The sequence below is a fragment of the Esox lucius genome, chromosome 12 (assembly GCF_011004845.1).
Source record: "Esox lucius isolate fEsoLuc1 chromosome 12, fEsoLuc1.pri, whole genome shotgun sequence".
Classification (NCBI taxonomy): Eukaryota; Metazoa; Chordata; class Actinopteri; order Esociformes; family Esocidae; genus Esox; species Esox lucius.
In genome coordinates, this window is record NC_047580.1 from 20,861,751 (window position 1) to 20,880,115 (window position 18,365).

An 18,365-nucleotide genomic window follows, 5' to 3' on the forward strand; every position below is an offset into this window, starting at 1 on the left:
TGTCAAACAGACAATCTAAAAATGTCAGATTGTGATGTAGAACTCCAGATTTATTTTATTTACTTCTAAGCAATATACCTAGACAGTCTGGTTTGTTTCCCAACATTAATTAAAATATTCTGACAATATTACTAACTAATGCTGGCCAAAGTGCCTTAAAATCTTATGTACAAGCATGACAATATTGCACATGACCAATGTAGGAAGCTCAGAAGTTAGGGTGTTGCCTGCTGGAAGCTTATAGGCTATAGTAGATGGTGAAATAAGCATTTGAATAAATTCTTCTCAATAGGGCACTAAACTTTGGCAGCAGGACCTGAAAGCAGCAAATCGCAGCGTGACATGACAAAACTCAGTGCCTTTCAAAATATCGTCAAGTGGGTTTTGACTGAGATTACAACAATGGAGACTATGGGCTCTTTGACCATTTCTAATTGGTTCCAAATGTTCACCCAAGACGTGAGATCACTGCTACGTTAGTTCATGCTTTAATAAAAAGCTGTGGCATTGGCAATTACGTCTGAAATATGCAACAATGACAGAAATGATGTAAGCTACACGACTGAGAACATGCTTCTGCTATATGAAAACCGTCAGCTATTCCAGACATGTATCCTTGGAGGATTAAATGGCACATTGTCTATTGGAGGCAAAATTAGCAGATAATACCTCCATGTGCTTCAATTACAGTTGAGAAATTAATGTCAAAGACAACCAGCTTTTCAAAAGACAACTTACAGTACCTTTAGGCCTATTTAGGAGCAGGCAATGAACTCACTGAACTCAAGTGACCTGCTTCAAAAGATACTCCGTCCAGCGCACTGCAGCATATAATAAGTAATTTGGACCCCCCACCAACTGTATTCTACAGGAGTATTGTATTGTGTTTACATACAATACTTCGGCAAAATACCACTAATTAGTTTTTATTTGTTTGGAACAGTGGAAATCAGTTTGGACCAGTATATTTCAGATCAACTAGCCTTGCCAGGGCCAGTGAGAAAAGAAAGCTTGCTTCGGACCCTGCTACGACGTTCCTTTTTGTAAAGCTTTGCCACACAGACAACATTGATCATACAGACAGAGGAACAGATTGTAATAATAGGAAAAACCTAGACATTGTAAATATTCAACAGTTTTATTTTATATCATTCTGTTCATATAAATAATGTATTATAATTTACATAAACTTCTTTGATCCCAGGAAAAGGGGTTTAAGATAATTGGGGGAATCCCGGTTAACTCCATTCAAACATATTACACATCTGTGTATAAATACTCAGACTCCAGGCCAATAATCCCCCCCCCCCCCAGATTTCTTTGGACAGCTCACTTTGCTACACAGAGACATTTTGTATACCCTCCTAAACAAAGACAATATACCCAGTACTATAAAAGTGGGGTGGGGCAATCTTTATTTTCTATTGCATCAGAGTCAGCTCCCTGATTAAGAAAGGTAACTTAATTTGGGGGTAAGGCAATAAAGAAATTCGGAAAAGCAAAGCATGGTAACAAACCAGTTTGGTGTGTGTGTCTGTGGTGTCTCTATGGAGCAGAACAGCACACCTGTGGTATTGTAATTAGTTGGCTGGTTGCTGAGGCTAAATCAGAGCTGCTGGGCTGAACTGGAGGCTCCTGAGACAGCCACCAACACTCATGACGCAGAAGACACCAACCTTGGCTAAGAGCAGCCAGTAAGCCACCCACAGCACAAACAATGGATTTGTCCATTTTGAATGCTTTCCCTGTCCATATACATACATAAGGACACATGCAAACACACGCTATTGTTGTCGGGACCAAAACCAATTCTCAATTTTCCCTACTCAGTAACCCTAAACCTAATCCTAGCCATAACCTCAATAATCTAACCTTTGTGCTTAAAATTGGCCTAACAATAATAGCATATCCCCAATTCTAACACCAACACCAATTTCCCCTGAATGGGTAACGGTCTCCAAACTTTTGACTGGTACAGCAAATTAAATTGTAAATATTGTTCTGTAATCCTAAAAAACTACAACTCTGACCCATTCCCACTCATACAAAGGTTATCTTTGGTAGACAGCTAGCGAATTAAACACAATGGCATCTCAAAAAGACTGGTGTTGAATTAATAATTTTTCCAAAGTGATCAAACATGATACGGTGATATTGAACCATACATGTTCGAACCAGACTAGGCTAAACAAAGTTGATTTTGAGACAATGGGAACGGCATCATGATTTTCCTAGCAATATCCTGGTGAAACGCATTTAAATATGATAGAAGAATGCATTGACTAATTGCATTTGGATCACAACAGTTTTATCAGGACTAAGTTGGCAAATAAGTATGGTAAATAATTAGATTTTTACCTGGCTTATTGTTACACAGACAGTGGCTGTGGGAACTGAGGCACTGTGGTGGTACTACTGAGATCTGTGCCTAACAACCATTATGTAAAATGGAGCTAGTCTTTTTAGATATGGCTATCGTTAAAACTGGACGTATACTACAACATTGGAGCCTAACCATGCTTGTTACGAATCTGCCTGCCGGTCTACTGTATATTGTTCATGAGTAGAACTGTTTTTAGTGATTTTTGAATAGTTTAAACAAATGCAAATTCAGTTACTTCACGGTTATTCTGCCTAGTTTATTAACAGATGGTGGCCTTGTTCAATTAGTCAATAGACTGAGTAGAAAGTTGAGAAAGTGTACATTTTCTTGTCATAATAAGAAACATTTCTACTGGGACACATTTTAATGTTTGGGTTTTTGCCAACTGTAGAAAAACTATCATATTACAAAATGGCAATTGTATCTAGCTACATATGCTGGAATTTGCGTGTTTCATAAACATAAGTTGATTCAACAACAAAATTCTCATTCACTTGATCTAGATTGTAGTGAGGAGATGTTCTATTTTTATCACACAAATGTATCATTGCTAACATTAACAATTAGTATTAGGTAGGTGAGCAACTCACCTTAAAAATGAACCCTAACCCAAAACCTCCGGCTAAAAACTAAATGTAACCCGGAATCCAAAACCCAGCACAAACAAATTTCACTCATGAATCCGTCTATCAGTGTGACTGATTCAACAATTTACAGAATTGGCTGAAACAAAATTACCTTGAGTCAGTGCCCCAGTGCATGGCATAGATTTTAGCCAAATGCCCCCGCAGGGTCCGTCTAGTGCGCATCTGAATTCGGCCAACAGGGTCGATGTTTGCTGTGATCTGACGAATAAACAAAAAATACAATCAATGACCATGATGCCACAGTCCGCTGTGTGTAAGCATTGGAAATGGGCATGTCCTTTACTAGGTTCTCTTCAGTGAAACCAGTGCCAGTTCCTATACCAGCCCCATTATGTTGCATTTACAGAATTGTGTTTGAGCTTTGGGCTGGTAACCAAAAGGTTTATGGTTCATATCCCACATCACAATTTGAGGAAGGCACTTAAACCAAGATGCTCCTGTGTTTCTGGATAAAATGACAAAAGTAAATTATCTTAATTTCACACTTCAAAGAGTTGGTGCTGCTACTTCCAGGGTTTATGGGAAATGATTAGAATGACACCTATGTCACTCATACATTGGTTGTGTCGTGGTGACTGTTAGTGTCTACAGATGCTGCAGTCACATTGATTCCCAACTGATGACTAAATTCTTCTTCAAGTTCCCTTCACAGATATGACTTGGGACTATTCTGGTTCCTTAAAAATAAGTAGCATGGCTAATGTTAGCTATTGGGAAGGCATTTGAGCAGAATGCTCAGTTGGGCCGCAGTCCAAAAACAAATAATATATTGTGACAAAACATGCAACCCCAGGAAGAGCCTAGTAAGAGGAGCCTCCATTCCCTAGAACCATTTCTGCTGAAAGTACAGCATTTCAGTCATGGACTCATTAACCCCAGTGAAGCTGTAAAATGGCCATTCACCAGTATCCTGAACAATGAGGAATGCCTTCATTTCTCTATACCTCTTACCCTATACAAAGTCCTTTCTAAAATGCCATCTATTGATCTGTTTTAGCATAAACTGAGAATGGTGTAGGGATGTCAGGTGCCTTACTTGAGATAGGGTAGCATCCGCACACGCTTTCCTGGCATCCTAAAGGCAAAAAAAAAAAGTTAATTCCATTTTAACTTACATATAAAATGTATAAATCCAACTGTAAACAGTCAGAATACGCAGTTGAGGTAATCCATAAGCAAACAGACAAGAGGGGTCACATTAATACAGAATTCTACATTTCTTTTACACAATTTTCGAAAAAACATAAGCTAAGAACAATCTGTGCAGCCTTTTGAAATCCAGGTCCAACTTTTTATTTATATATATATATATATATATATATATATATAATTTCTTTTTAAACAGACATAGACGTTTATCCACACATATGATAAAAATTGGTATTTGACCGAAACGTCTACAGGTTATGTTTATGGAGAGAGCAGAGCAAGTAAAAAAGTACCACCATGGGAAACACAAACACCCTGCAAACAAAAATAAGACCTACTGGGACTGGGCATCTGCAGATGGATCACTCAAGTATTAGACTGAAAAAGTCAGAGTCCAGAGACTTCTATGTAATTGAATTTCAGTAGGATCACTTGGTAATGTGTTTGTTGACAGTCTGGGAAAACATATAGCATGTGTTCAGCGGTACTTTGTAGGGGAACTGCCAACTGAGTGAGACACGAAAAGAGGCTACCAGAAGCAACTGTCAGAGGCCAAGCCCAGCAGAAAGAGATTTGGGGGAGGACCTCTGTGCCTACAAATTGAGTCCCATTCAAAGTATTTTCTTTGGACTAGAACAATCAGATGGACTGTGTTTTTTTTTCACTACTGGTCTATAACCGTGGACTATAACCAGTTTTTTTGTCTGTCATAAAGACTCTGCTTGAGTTATTTGAGACAAAGACGACAAAACGCTACTACAGTGTAGATTTTGGTTTTCCACCTCTTCCTAAGTTGAAAGGCAGGGCATGCCCAGAACCTTTCAAAAGTCACCCCCATGTCAGGGGAAGGAAACATTTATAATCTAAAAAATCATCATATTTAGTACATTATTGTAAATCATTTGGTTTTAATGCCTAAAGTCGGCAACCCATAGACATCACCAGACACTGGGTATCTTCCCTGGTAATGCTCTACTAGCCCTGTACTGTTTATTATATAAAGGCTGGTTAGTCAAGAACATTCTACTATTAGGCCCTGAAAATCTCCTTGATTGTGTTGCAGTATGTTTGTCATCAATGTCCTGCAAGGAGGTGCTGTCCAAAGATTGTATACCGTTGGTAGGATTTGAGCAGACAAGATACTTCTGTAGACTTCAGAATTCATCCTACAACCGCCAGTACACTTTTCTCTTGCCATTACTCTGAATTTGTCTCAGCCGTCAAAAACACACACCTCTGCAGACTATTTTTGATATTTTTAAGATTATCCTGTTTTTGCGGCTAATATTTTGTCACCTTGCAGTCCAGCCTCTGCAGTTCGTTTGGCGAATCGAATACAATACAATACTTCTGGTGAAGCGAATGATAGTGGCTGACAACATCCATGCCTAACTCCAGAAAAGAGTTCATGATTTGACCCTTACTGTCAGGCACCAAAAACCAACTTCAAATGCAAAAACCTAGAATTGAAAGATTTCTACTGCATGCACTAATGATGCAAACAAACACGTGCCTAACATGAGACAGCGGTGAAGACATTTCCAAATACTTGTGGTCCCCTTAAATAGAGGGGAAAAAACCTGAATTCTAAAGTTAAATCAGATATGTATGAAAATGCCCTCAAATTAAAGCTCTCAGTCTGTACTTTAACCCCATTGTCATTGTATCATTATTTCAAATCTGAATTTGGAGTACAGAGCCAAAACACAAGAAATGTGTTATTGTTCAATACCCATAGGTCAGCACTGTTCATTAAAAGAAAGAGAAGTAGAACTTACTCTGATCTGGTTCTTAAGCTGCTCGGCCTCCTGGCGCAGCTGGTCCAGTTCGCTCATTTTCCTCTGCTAATGGTGTGCTTCGCTCCGCCGCCGGGACTCGTGCAGATCTGACGGGGAAAAGAGAAAAGAAAATCTCAACACCCTGATCATGTATTGTCTTTCCAATTAGCATGTAGCAGTACTCATAGAACAGAGTTCTTCAGAATTTGAAATCTGATAGGCTAGGTTCATACTTTTAGGACTAACTGGCCTCCAGGCAGCCTAAAGCAAACACTCTGAGCCCAGATCTGGTACACACAGGTAGATCAATAAGCAGCCGTTAAAGGGTCTCAACCAAAGCCATAGCCTCAAAGTGATCGCCCAAATCCTTGAGACAGGCTCAATATGGTTGTGTTGCAATTCCCAGCAAGAACAAGCTCAGGGCACTAGGGTTGAATGTTCCAGACACTGAAACCATGTCATGGTCAAATGTGATTTCAAAATATTAGCAACTAGATATTCAAAATAAAAAAGCTGTGTTGTGAAACATAGGTGAAAATTAAGTGGTTTTGCATGACATACATATAAAATCCCAAAATGTAACTGCTCACAAGTAATTATTCACCCATTTCGCATTGGGCTCAACCATCTTCAGTATAACACAAAGTAGAGCAAATTCCTTCTCAGAATTATACAGAATCCGTTCCGAAGCACAATACAGCACACAAACTCAGAGGGAGTCAGAATCTGTACACTTTCTAAAGAAACCAAGACATATCCTTGTCAGCCAAAAATAGTTACCTAGCAACAGTATTGTACAGTTAGTTTGTGAAAAGATCCCAATAAAACAGTATGCAGACTTTCTTTCTCTATCCCTACATCCCAACTTCTCTTTATACACCTGCCAACCAGAGGCAAACAGCAGTCACTTGGCAGCCGGTAGCCACTCCTGGATAAAAGAGGCAAAACTGAAATCCATTCAGTCTGCAAAACTGAAGAGAACATACCCCTTCTTTGCCTTGACAAACAGAGAGGACTGGAGCACAAAACAAGAGAGGAGCCAGGTGGGGTCTGGGAGCTACTTCTAGCCCAGAAGTGCTCAGGTGAGAAGGGCAGGCACTAGTGCAGCAGTCAGACACACAGGGCCGGGTCAATGGACTCAGAACTCTCCTCCCAATGACATCCCTGTAATCCTGGGACACAGTTGATTCAGCTCCTCCAGCCAAATCCGGTTAAGACAAAACCTGCTGATGATCCTAAAAGCAGTGGCTATCCCGCTGACCCCAATCCTCTGGGTCAACAGTCTTATCCCTGACACTTTCACTCTCTAGAGACTAAATACAAACAAACAAAAGCATAGAGTACCAAGTGTTGCGATAAATGCAACAGTACCATTTGGAACTTCTGCATATTAACTGTCTGGGATGAAGCAACAATTACCTTCTCAGTAAACCAACAAAGATAAACTGATTCCCAACAACTAGTTAACAAAAATGGTTTTGTTGAAGTGCAATAAACGGGAATTAAGGAATTTAGCCAATGTGCTTTCACCAATGTGCAGTCAACAAAGAGCAGAGCATTACTTCAAACATTTGCACAAACTTTGGGGGGAAACCATTAAATCTACCTTTGTCATTGATAACTCAATTAAACAATTGTCCTACGAATATCCACATTTCTGAATTATCCAGGTATGAGGACTATCACATTTTTAAAGTTTTACAAAAAATATCATCCTGCAAGGATTTTCCTTATCTCCTTTACCTTTCAGTCTTTTCTGTACATGTCATGTGTCCTTAGAGCTTCCAGATATTCTGAAAGCAAATACCTTATCCTATGAACACCTGATCCCATCTCAGCAGCTCCCGGCCACCTGATTGGCTGGGGAGGGGTAACTGGGTCTGCTTCTAATCAATGCAACTTAACCCTCTAATCTTGTTGAAAAAAAATTGTAATTGTAATATCGCTTATTCTTATTTTCTTCTCCCTGATGAGCGCTTTGGAGTCAAGTTAGCATTCCCTGCATGTAGCCTTTTGAAAGAATGGAAGCTGTACAGACAAGAACCACCATCCTCTACATAAAAACCTGCCAATTAAAATTTCAACAGACAAATTGGAAGTGATAGGCAGGGTCTCCTGCGATTATTCTAGACTATATGATGCTTAGGGATATGAAAAATTTATTCATTGGGCAAATTTGGATGCTTGTGGAGACGTACATTAGTCAGTCCGGTTGCAATATCGATACATGTACCTATTCCATCTCTACTTTACAAACCAAATTGGTCAAACAGACGTTATGGAATCCAGCTATGGTGGAATAAATGAGTGGATGGGAAGAAAATTGTCACATTGTGACGGTAATATTTGTCATTGGGGGAGCTCTTACGGTTGCAGAGGTGTGATTCAGAGGGGCTTCTTCTGTTGTGGTGGTGGGAGTGTGTTAAAACCACTGGCAGCCCCACACACAGTGTCTCTAGGCTGCTGCATTCTCTCTCAGCAAGCTATTTTTAGAGAGGTGGTGGTAAAGGAGGGAAGCAGACTTACATTTTCCAGTCAGTCCTATCGGCTCCATCTCAAGCACAACGCGGTGACAAAGGGAGAGGGAAGTGAAATTAGACTCGGCACAGGGCTTTACAGGCATTTCTTCCTTTGAAGCAAATCAGCATTTTAAAACTGTATCAAGCCATGACTCCATGTTCAACGGTGATTTGACATAGGGAACCCTAAAAACTCTTGAGGAATGTCTTCATTTTTAAACCATCCAGGCACAACTGATTACATATACATAGCATTACGGCAGTAGATCAGAGAAGTGGATAAGATAGTCATTGCTAGGCCACCTCTCAAATTACATTATAGGTTCCGAGACAAAGTAGTCAAATTAATTATTTATTAAAGAAACCAGGGACTCAATATCACCCCTTTGGTCAGCGAGCTATTGGAAAGGATGAGAAGAGGGGGAAAGACAAACAGCCTCCTAAATATGAAGGTTCATCCATAGCAAATAGTATTGACTGCCAATTAGAGTGCTCTGGTTCACATACAAGGCATGTATGGAGATTTCGCATTATTGACATCAACTTCTAAATGCGGATGTATGCGGAGCACTGCAGTAAAAACAACGCTTAAGCTTAAACACAGCTAATGCTCAAGTGTGGTTGAGGTATGGCGTCCTGCTAGGAAAAAAATGCGTGTACTACTAACAGGGTTTTTCCTGCCATAGAAAGTCTTAGGCAGACAGGAATGTGTTTTGGAACGCTTAAGTAACAAATTGCAATAAAACACTGCTTTACAGAATTTGACAGAATACGGTAATCTACCCAGCAGAAAGCATGTGCTTGAACGTACATCATCTATGAAGAACGAAGTTACCCAATGGGCTCTCACAGGCTTACGCAGAACCATCTAGTGGTACCAGCTTGTAGTGATGGCCATTGCTTTCGGTAACGCATCCCTTATGATGCAATTAAAACAGCCGGCTCATTCCAAACAATTATTCTCCAGTAACTAGAGAGGGGTAGAAAAATAATTAAAGCATTTCGGCAGTGGCAAACTGTAACTATAGAAAATGATCTGACATCATACATACAGAGAACTTGGATGCCATTTGCCAAAACAAATTATATGCACGAGATAGCAACAAAAAGCAAGCTGTAGATCAAAACTAAAAAGTCCACTCCCATAATGATCATCATTTAAAAATGAAGTCCAGTCTCCTGTCCTTTATGATCCTGCTGTTGTCCATTTCATACAGCTTTTCTTTTGTTTTTAAATTATTTTGCTATTGAGATCAAAGTCTGTGCTGACAGGTGGGCCATTGCTACATACAATCACTGCAAAAAGCTAGCCACCTAGCTAGGCTCAAGTGTGAGAAAACAAGATAAGGTCGCTAGCTCTGAATTAGTGATGAATACTTATGACCTCTAGAGGGCCTTGAGGCATCAAACAATTCTCATCTCATCTTCATACGCTTATCCGTATCGGGTCGCGGGGGCAGCAGCTCCAGCAGGGGACCCCAAACTTCCCTTTCCCAAGCCACATTTGCCAACTCTGACTAGAGGATCCCGAGGCGTTCCCAGGCCAGTGTCGAAATATAGTCTCTCCACCTGGTCCTGGGCCTACCCCGAGGTCCCAGAGGTCTCCTCCCAGCATCAAACAATCTATTACAAGACAATGTGATTGATTCAACTGTCATTCCAAAATGCTGATCTAATTGAAGTCAATGACGTTGGCTGGTGCCTTATATTCAAAGCCTGAGGGCCTATCTAGCTTATTTCTTCAAAGAAACTACCAAAGAAAAATCGTGATTTATTTTCCTCTTGGATATTAACACTTCTTTTTCCAACACAAACTGAAGAAACTGTGATTAAATCAATGAAAACAAAATTACAAAATATAATATATGAAAAAAAATACAGATTTGTATCTATCCTTAGGCCCTTTGAGGGCGTAGATGGCCCTGATGGTTCCCCACAGCATTTTGGTTATCAACACTGCAACCAGTTGCCTGGTCCACTACAGGGTAGCTACAAGTAGGTAAAAGTTGACTGTGGCAATAACATGTAGACAAAAGCTAAACACTCAGATGGCGCATTTGAATTACACGTACCCCAGCTTTGCATAATTTCATATTAATCAGCAGTAATCTAGCATAGAAAACAACAGCTTTGAAACACAGCAGCCTACTTTGTGAGAGGTAGAACATGCGCATAGAGCTGCACACCTTTGCCCAGAGGTTCTGTGGGTTGTCAACTGCTTCCTAACTCACTCTTAAGTCTTAGCCTGAATGACTTGACAGCTGTTTGGATCAGCCTATTTCGATTATGATTTGAGCTATGCTTGAAATCAACTCATCCATAAGTCGCAATGGATTGTATGAGTCTATGTTAAGAGTGTCTGCCAGGGCCTTTAATATTCAAAAATTCTGCAGTTTGATAGGCCAACGTCACCTATCACCACTCCCCTGGCAACCCCTGACCACGCCCACCACCTAAGCCCACGTTTGATACAAAAAAAACATTTTAGATATATATATCTAAAATGCATCTGCCCTGGAAAAGGAGGGAAGCCCCCCTATTTTGGCATGAGGGCTGAGGCAGGCTAGATGTGTAGGCTGGGAGACAGGAGTATACGGGAGGGAGGTAGGGCAGAACCGAGCCAGATTAGCCTAATGAGAGTGAACAAGCAGAGGACGATTGGGAGGATAGCTGTTAATTAACCCCTTGGTGAAGGGGAACATTGTGTGTTAACCTTCAGAGGATTAAGAGCCCAGCAGGGCAGGCACACGCACCCAGTCACCTTGCTACTGCTGAGAGCTTCTTAAGGAAGAATGTTTTGTCATAAAACAGACAAAACATATTTTGCTTTGTGGAGGGCTGTGTCTATTTTTCTATTAGGTAAGGAAGTTCACAAAGAGAAGTTATGATCGTTCAGCTATACGTTACCACACACAGCCTTTGAACATTATGTCATGTTCCACAGCACAGTTCTTCCCTCTTAATGCAAATAACAGATGCACCCCACCGCTGCGAAATTGTGATGCACTGCCACAGAAAAACAAAATGTTTGCGGAAAAAAAACAATCTCCAAGCTGAGCGCAGTTTACCTTTGCACGCTGTTTACTTTTAAACGAGTATCAGAACAGAGCAACAACGTCATGCACCCGGCGAGTATCAAGCTAGCGAGTGAGGTCAGAGACACATAACTGGCTGTGTCTGTGGATGAGCATGTTTGTGTTGAACTGTCAGTTAGTGGCAGTCACACTGATATAAAGAAGGTAGCCATGGTCTGTGACAACCAAAGTTAAGAAGCAAGCTAGTTAACCAGCTGTCACAACTCAAAAGCAACCATCGGCTACAATAGAGTAGCATCATGAAGGCAACATTAGAGATTCAAAAGCAACAATAAGACATTTCCGATGTTCATATTTTGCCTTCAAAATAAGTCTGCGGTGTATATATAGCGGGTATTGTGTACATTTATAAAAGACAATAAACTAGGTGAGAAAATTATAAACGAAACAAAATTACTATTTAAATAATACTTTACATAAGGTAAAGAATATTATAAAGGTGGAGCACACTGAGAAGTGGTTAGAGCTTAAGTTTATATATTGAACATATCTAATCTATCAAAAAAAAAGAAGCCAATTTCAATGTTCTTATTGTTCTTAATTTGCTTGGGCTCATTAGCTTATTAGCCTTTTCTTTCCAAAAAAGTTGAAAAGGATTGTTTTGAGTGAGGAACAGGAGCGTTCAATTTGCATTGGTCTCTTAATTTTAACCCTTCTGTTCCTCACTCAAAACCTTACTTTGACTTTTTTGGAAGAAAATATTGCTGAAAATTACAAAATGTGAATTATAATATTAGTCAAAATATTTTACACAAATGGATCAGAGTTGATGCGACAAATAAGCGACTGAAATGTGTTTGTCGAGTAAAGAATTGTCGCAAAATAGGAATGCGCCGACACCGATACCAGTATTGGGCCGATACTGGGCTCATGTACTTGTACTCATTGAAATTTGCCGATACCACACACTGAAACCACGTCACGGAAACTTGTTTGTTGTAGCCTCTGGCCGCATAAGTATAAAATTTCAGATTGGTATAGCGGGAAGACGGAAATGTCAGCAATGACACAAGTAAAGCAGAGTGCAACCTTGCTCTGCTAAATTGTCAAGAGGAGAAAGGGAAAACACTAATTTAACACAAGCAATTTGATCAAACATCGTACACTTACTATACACAACACAGAGCAGAGTTCAAGGAGCATGCTAATGCTAGCAGCGCAGAACAACAGCTATCTTTGCAGCAAACACTGGAGAAGCAAAATAATTGCCCTGACAACCTGCGGGCATAAAGAATCAAAGAGCAGAGGCTTTTGTGGAGTTCACTGCACTTCATGACCAGCCATTGTCGGTTGTTGATAATGTGGGATTTTGATGGTAATAGTAATTTTGACTTATTAAAGCTGCACTAGTTTGGATTTTTTCAGTAAAAAAAACAATTACAGCATTTTGAAATGACTCACCAGTCAGAAAGCGGTTCTGCACCAACGCCCTCCCTTGTGGTAGACAAGGGAGGAATTGGCAGTTTGTCGTCCTGGTCTTTAGCTGTGTACTAATACAATATATTGTCCAAATCGGATGATGAAGTACATACTATTTGGTGCATTGTAAGCTAGTATGCCAGTTTTGGGGCCGATTGGGGACACAAAAACGTGACATAAAATTGCGTCTCAACATTAGATCATTTTGTCATGCATTAACATCATGCCAAGTTTGAATATTTAGCTGGACACCATTAACCATGGTGTTAACCTGACTGATTTCTTATGAAGTTCACAATTTATTTAACTTCCACCACAAACAGCATCTATGAACTGTATGGCTTTTGCCACTGGCCATTTTATTAGCTTATTAGCCTGAAATTTGCCTACTAGTATCTTAACACTTGGAAAGGTCATAAGAATTTAGCAATTTCTAGTGAGACTGAAGACAAATTTTTCACTGATAACGCCATTTCATTTCATGACACAAGAACTTTTGATTTTCTTTGATACAGAAATTGTACATAAAAAAAAATGTACATGTGTATGGCTCTAAGAGAGTTTTCAGCTTTAAAAACAAATACTTTGTTGGTTCACCGGTTAATGTCCCAGGTATATTCAAAATCTCCCAACCACTCATTTTGGCATCCAAACCCAAATTCTTTACAACAGAAAACAGAAAATGAACTAATATACGGTGTAAAGATATGAAAAAAAGAAAAAAGTAATGGGGTATAATGTAACTCAATTTACCAAAAATATTGTGACCTAACCTCAGTCTACTCCAAACCAAAAGATCAGATCTAAAATGTTCAGCTGCATCTGAAAGGAAGTTACTATGGTAATGGAGACAACAGCACTTGCTGCAACCACTTTTGGTCTGCCACCACTTACTAGTTAAGTCAAATTGGACAAAACAAACAAGTCCAAAAAATCATTTAAAAAATATGAAAAATTACTTTCCCTATGAACTTCCTGAAGGTACATCAATTGTAATGTGATATTTAATGTAAAGATATTCATTTATATATTTAAAGATACAGCCCAAATACATAATATATTTCAAATAGAAAGTAAAGGGTTCCAGACAAACCTAACCATAAAGTAATATGCCACATCCAATATTGACAGAAAGTAAAGGGTTCCAGACAAACCTAACCATAAAGTAATATGCCACATCCAATATTGACAGAAAGTAAAGGGTTCCAGACAAACCTAACCATAAAGTAATATGCCACATCCAATATTGATAGATCCTGCAATAATGTTGTTCAACTGTTAAGATTCCTTGTCTTTTAAATCCTCTAATGACTTATTATATTCAATAAGAGATACAAGTAACTTTTTTGTTAAGTATGCTTTTTGGATTACCCAAACTCAATAACACAATGTTAATGTTTAAAACTCTTCACAACGAATTGACTAACCCAACCCAACATTAAAAAACTGCAACAAGCCTGACTATGCTAGATTTATAGAGGCAACAACCAGATCAGTGGAACCTGTCATCGAAAAGCATTTCACATTATGCATTTCAACCCCAGGATATGGGATGCAAGTCCAACATGCTCCAGTTTCAATGGGGGAAAATAGGCTGGTGTCTACTCATTTCAGTTCAGTAATTTGGAGTTCAAACTGTCCTCTAATATGTTAGTTGTAGTCAGGTGGTCGCGATTCCTAAGTCCAGTTCCACAGATAAAGAAAAATGGCCATGGTTATAAGAGTTGTGTTCTGGAGCATTGTGAATAGCGGCAAAGTCCTCTCATGCAGGCATGGCAGGGTCTATTTGTCTGATTGAATGTGTGCTCTACCACAACCACACACTGAAATTAAGGACTCCCATCCTCTCCTTATCTTTCTCCATCTTGCTTCCTCTTTGCCTTAATGCTACTACTGGACTCCATTTTGCATGGTGTGGGCTTGAGAGCAGCAGTGTGGGCTGAGCTTAGGTGAGTGGTTGTGGCAAGGGCTTTTAAGAAATAGCTGGGAGCCATTCCTGACTTTCCCTGTCCTTACCCCCTTGTCCCGGTCCCCATTGTGACCTCCATGTGTTTCGGTTCTCTTCACATGCATGACTTCCTCGCAGCACTCAGCCCCCCGTTCTGATACTCGCCACACACGCACTAACCAGCTGCACTCAGTAGGCCTAGATCTCAATGACGGGGTATACCTATGATACCATTTGGACACCATATATTATGATGTTTAATTTCACTTCATTTGGTTAATATAAAGAATGCAAGTATTGAAACAAAGGTTGGGAGTGTTTTTACTTATGTTGCACAATGCAACAAAACAACCTGACCGTTGTTATAGCTGTGCACTCCAAAAGCATTTAGTCAGTGAGAAGTTGTTGTTTTGGCTCTGTACACAATGGATTTGAATTGAGACAATGATTATAAAGTTAATGCCCAGACTGTCAACATTAATTTTGAGGTATTTACATTGATGCACTGTAAAGAAACATAGGTATTACAGCCCTGACCTTTAGTACAACTCTTTTTTTTTTTTCTTGATTATGGTGAGCATTTTTTCATCCACTATTCAGGCTTTCTTGGTTTACCAGGTCATTTGCCATAAAACAATGTTGATCATGGCACACTTAATGTTTTGGCTATGTCTCGGATTAATTCATTCTGATTTATATTAAATGATTGCCAGCCTGACTTGAATTGAAACTTTGGTATTTGTGTTGTCAGACATCAGCAACTGACTCCAAACGTAATTCCCAAAATCCAGACAAGACATTGACAGCAACGATTGTGCATTAATGATGCAAAGACACACCTGCCTAATATGACTGCTGTGAAGCCAATTTTCCAAATACTTTTGCTAGCTTTAATTGGGGGGGAAATCAACAAAAGAATTTTCAAACTGTTCACCCAATATGGATGAGAACACTCATATTAAAGCTCTGTCATTATTTCATTTCAAATCCAAAGCGCTGAGTACAGAGCCATAACAATGTGAATAGCGGTCCAAATATTTCTGCACAATATTTATGTTGGAATCCATCCATATTTGTAAAATATGCTTAATGAATCAGTACAATTATTTCCTAACTCTACATAATGCAACAAAATGTGGAAAACTGAAAGTTAATGCTAGCCTATTTACTGTAATGATCATTTCAGGTCACACTGAGTAAGTGTAGAATGATCTGAATGATTTGAGTGAGTATGGATTAGGCTAAATGGGGAATAATCTGACTGACGAACAGTGTCCATCTGCCTGTGCTGCAGTAGCCTCTGATGAGCTCACCATCTAAAGCAACTCCTGTTGCTCAGGCAAAAAGTAGGTTTAGTTTCTCAGGGTTGCCTGTCATGGTCAAGCATTGTAAATGGGGCAAACACTGAATTTTGTGCACACTGGTAGTGCAGTAGTCAACTGTTAGGTGTATTACCCAAAAGGATGGGGAAAAGAGAGGTTCTGGGGGGAAAACAGACGGAGTGGGTAAGAGGGAGAAATGTAGGGAGAGCATTAGACCCTCAGAGGAAACACCCATTCAGAGGCTCCATGCCTCATTTCTTGGTGTACAGGCAGCGTGCAGACATGACCAGTAGCTGAAGTACGGACATGCAGAAGTAGCAAATAATGTCTCACTGTGGAACACCATGTAAGGAAAATCCATCCACTTCACTTTTAAAAAGGAGCAAATCTCTTCACAGGGTAAGTAAGCAAAGGGAGTAGGGAAGCATCAGTTAACATGGAAGATGAAATGCAGAATTATGCAAGGGGTAAGGAGGAGCAGCTATGGACCAGAGATGGAGAACAAATATTAAGACAAACCCAGGTCAACTACCCACCTGCAATCTCTAATAACTTATCTGCAACCGCCCAACTATCCGGAGTGCGCACCTGACCCTACACCCGTAAAAGTAGAAAATGGCTAAGGGAGTGGAGTGTGGTTTTGGTCTGGCCAACTGTGTTACGAGCTGAGGTTAATGCGGCTGGAAAGGTGTGCTCAATAAAACATGTTTAACGAGAACCAACTGGTGCTTCTTTAAATGAAGCCGCAGCAGTCCAATCTACAGCTAAAAGTCGGGTCCCTGGAACATAGACATTATGTTTTTGTACAGTTGGTGGGGGTCATAATAAAGCCACATCAGGTGGTAAGCTATGAAACGTGGTGATCATTCAACAAAGTTATATAAGAAATATAAAAATATGTGGCTTACTGGTCAACAATCAAGACATAGAACCTTCTGGTTATCAAGCACAAAATGTTTTTCAGCCAATTTATTCTCCAATACTATAGGTACATTAGAGAACTTAGCTTTTAAAATGTTTTACACAAACATGCTTTTTGAAAAAAACAGTAATCCAAAAAAGTTGTAAATATTTCTGAAGCAGGGATTTTACTGCATATAAAATGTTATTGATTTGATTGATGACTACTTTGTATCTAAAATGGTGTGATGAACTGTAACTTCAATGCTTAACGGTAATAAATAATTATTTTGAAATGTAGTAAACATGTTCCTAATAATGTTATAAAACGTCACTGCTGACATCACTGCTTCTGGTCGTTTTAGACTAACTGGATTCTAAAAAATTGAATTATTTTATTATTAAGAAATACTTAAATTCCCAGAACACATTTACATTACCAATCTTGACTTGACTCCAGTGTTACAAATTAAGGAGTCAGATTTAAATCAGGTAGATTTCAATTTTAATAGTTCTAAAATTATTATTGAGTCACAAAGACTGAATTGTTCCCCATCATCTACAGTACTGATACCACAGCTAGTGGCAAATGGTGAATCCTATTTTTTGTCATTACTTGGTCAAAGTAATTACCTTACATATTGGCCAAATAATTAATTGACAGAGACCTTTTACACGGTTTCATCAGAGGTGACTAGACAGACACAATTGAAAACATGAAATGAAAGACGGCTACAGACAATGCCTGAACTTGTGTACACATTTGCCAAAGGTTCCAACACACAAGTATCCTTTCAAAATATTATTATTAGGTCTAGGCTATGTGATGTGAGTCCCATTGAAGTCAGGACCTCAGGGCTGATGGACAGATGGGGAAAGAGGAAGGGCTTGGATGGTCATCATAAAAGGCTCCACTCTTAGAGGACACTAGCATCAGGACTCTATAGATTCTGTCAACACAAAAGCATTTCCACCTCAGCAGCGACATGCCCAAAGGCAACATGTGTATGGCAACTAAGGCCTTTTTATTTCCTCGACATCTGGGTCAACAACTCCCAGCTAGAACTGTGAACCCTACTCTGTCAAAGCCTTGGGCTGACTTCAAAAACATGAGACTTAGACTGGTGAAATTAAGGGGGCACTGTTTAAAATCCTGCCTATAATGTTTAAAAGAGTGAATTTCAAGACCAAATTAGGTGGCTTGA

General features: G+C 39.5%; 1 protein-coding gene across 4 annotated transcripts in view; it reads right to left on the reverse strand.

Annotated features, from left to right (window-relative positions):
- gnb1a (guanine nucleotide binding protein (G protein), beta polypeptide 1a) overlaps positions 1 to 18,365 on the reverse strand; it is a 50,777-nt gene that overhangs the window by 14,297 nt on the left and 18,115 nt on the right. The window contains exons 1-4 of one of the 4 annotated variants that reach the window (XM_034295794.1): positions 7,701 to 7,721; positions 5,958 to 6,064; positions 4,067 to 4,105; positions 3,122 to 3,228 (exon numbers count right to left, since the gene is read on the reverse strand). In XM_034295794.1, coding sequence (XP_034151685.1) covers positions 3,122 to 3,228; positions 4,067 to 4,105; positions 5,958 to 6,014 — 203 coding nt within the window. In that variant the 5' untranslated portion in view covers positions 6,015 to 6,064; positions 7,701 to 7,721. Of the gene's footprint in view, positions 1 to 3,121; positions 3,229 to 4,066; positions 4,106 to 5,957; positions 6,065 to 6,737; positions 6,908 to 6,943; positions 7,120 to 7,700; positions 7,722 to 18,365 lie in introns of those variants that run through there. The other 3 variants (XM_010875375.3, XM_034295793.1, XM_010875374.3) reach the window with 3 other exon arrangements.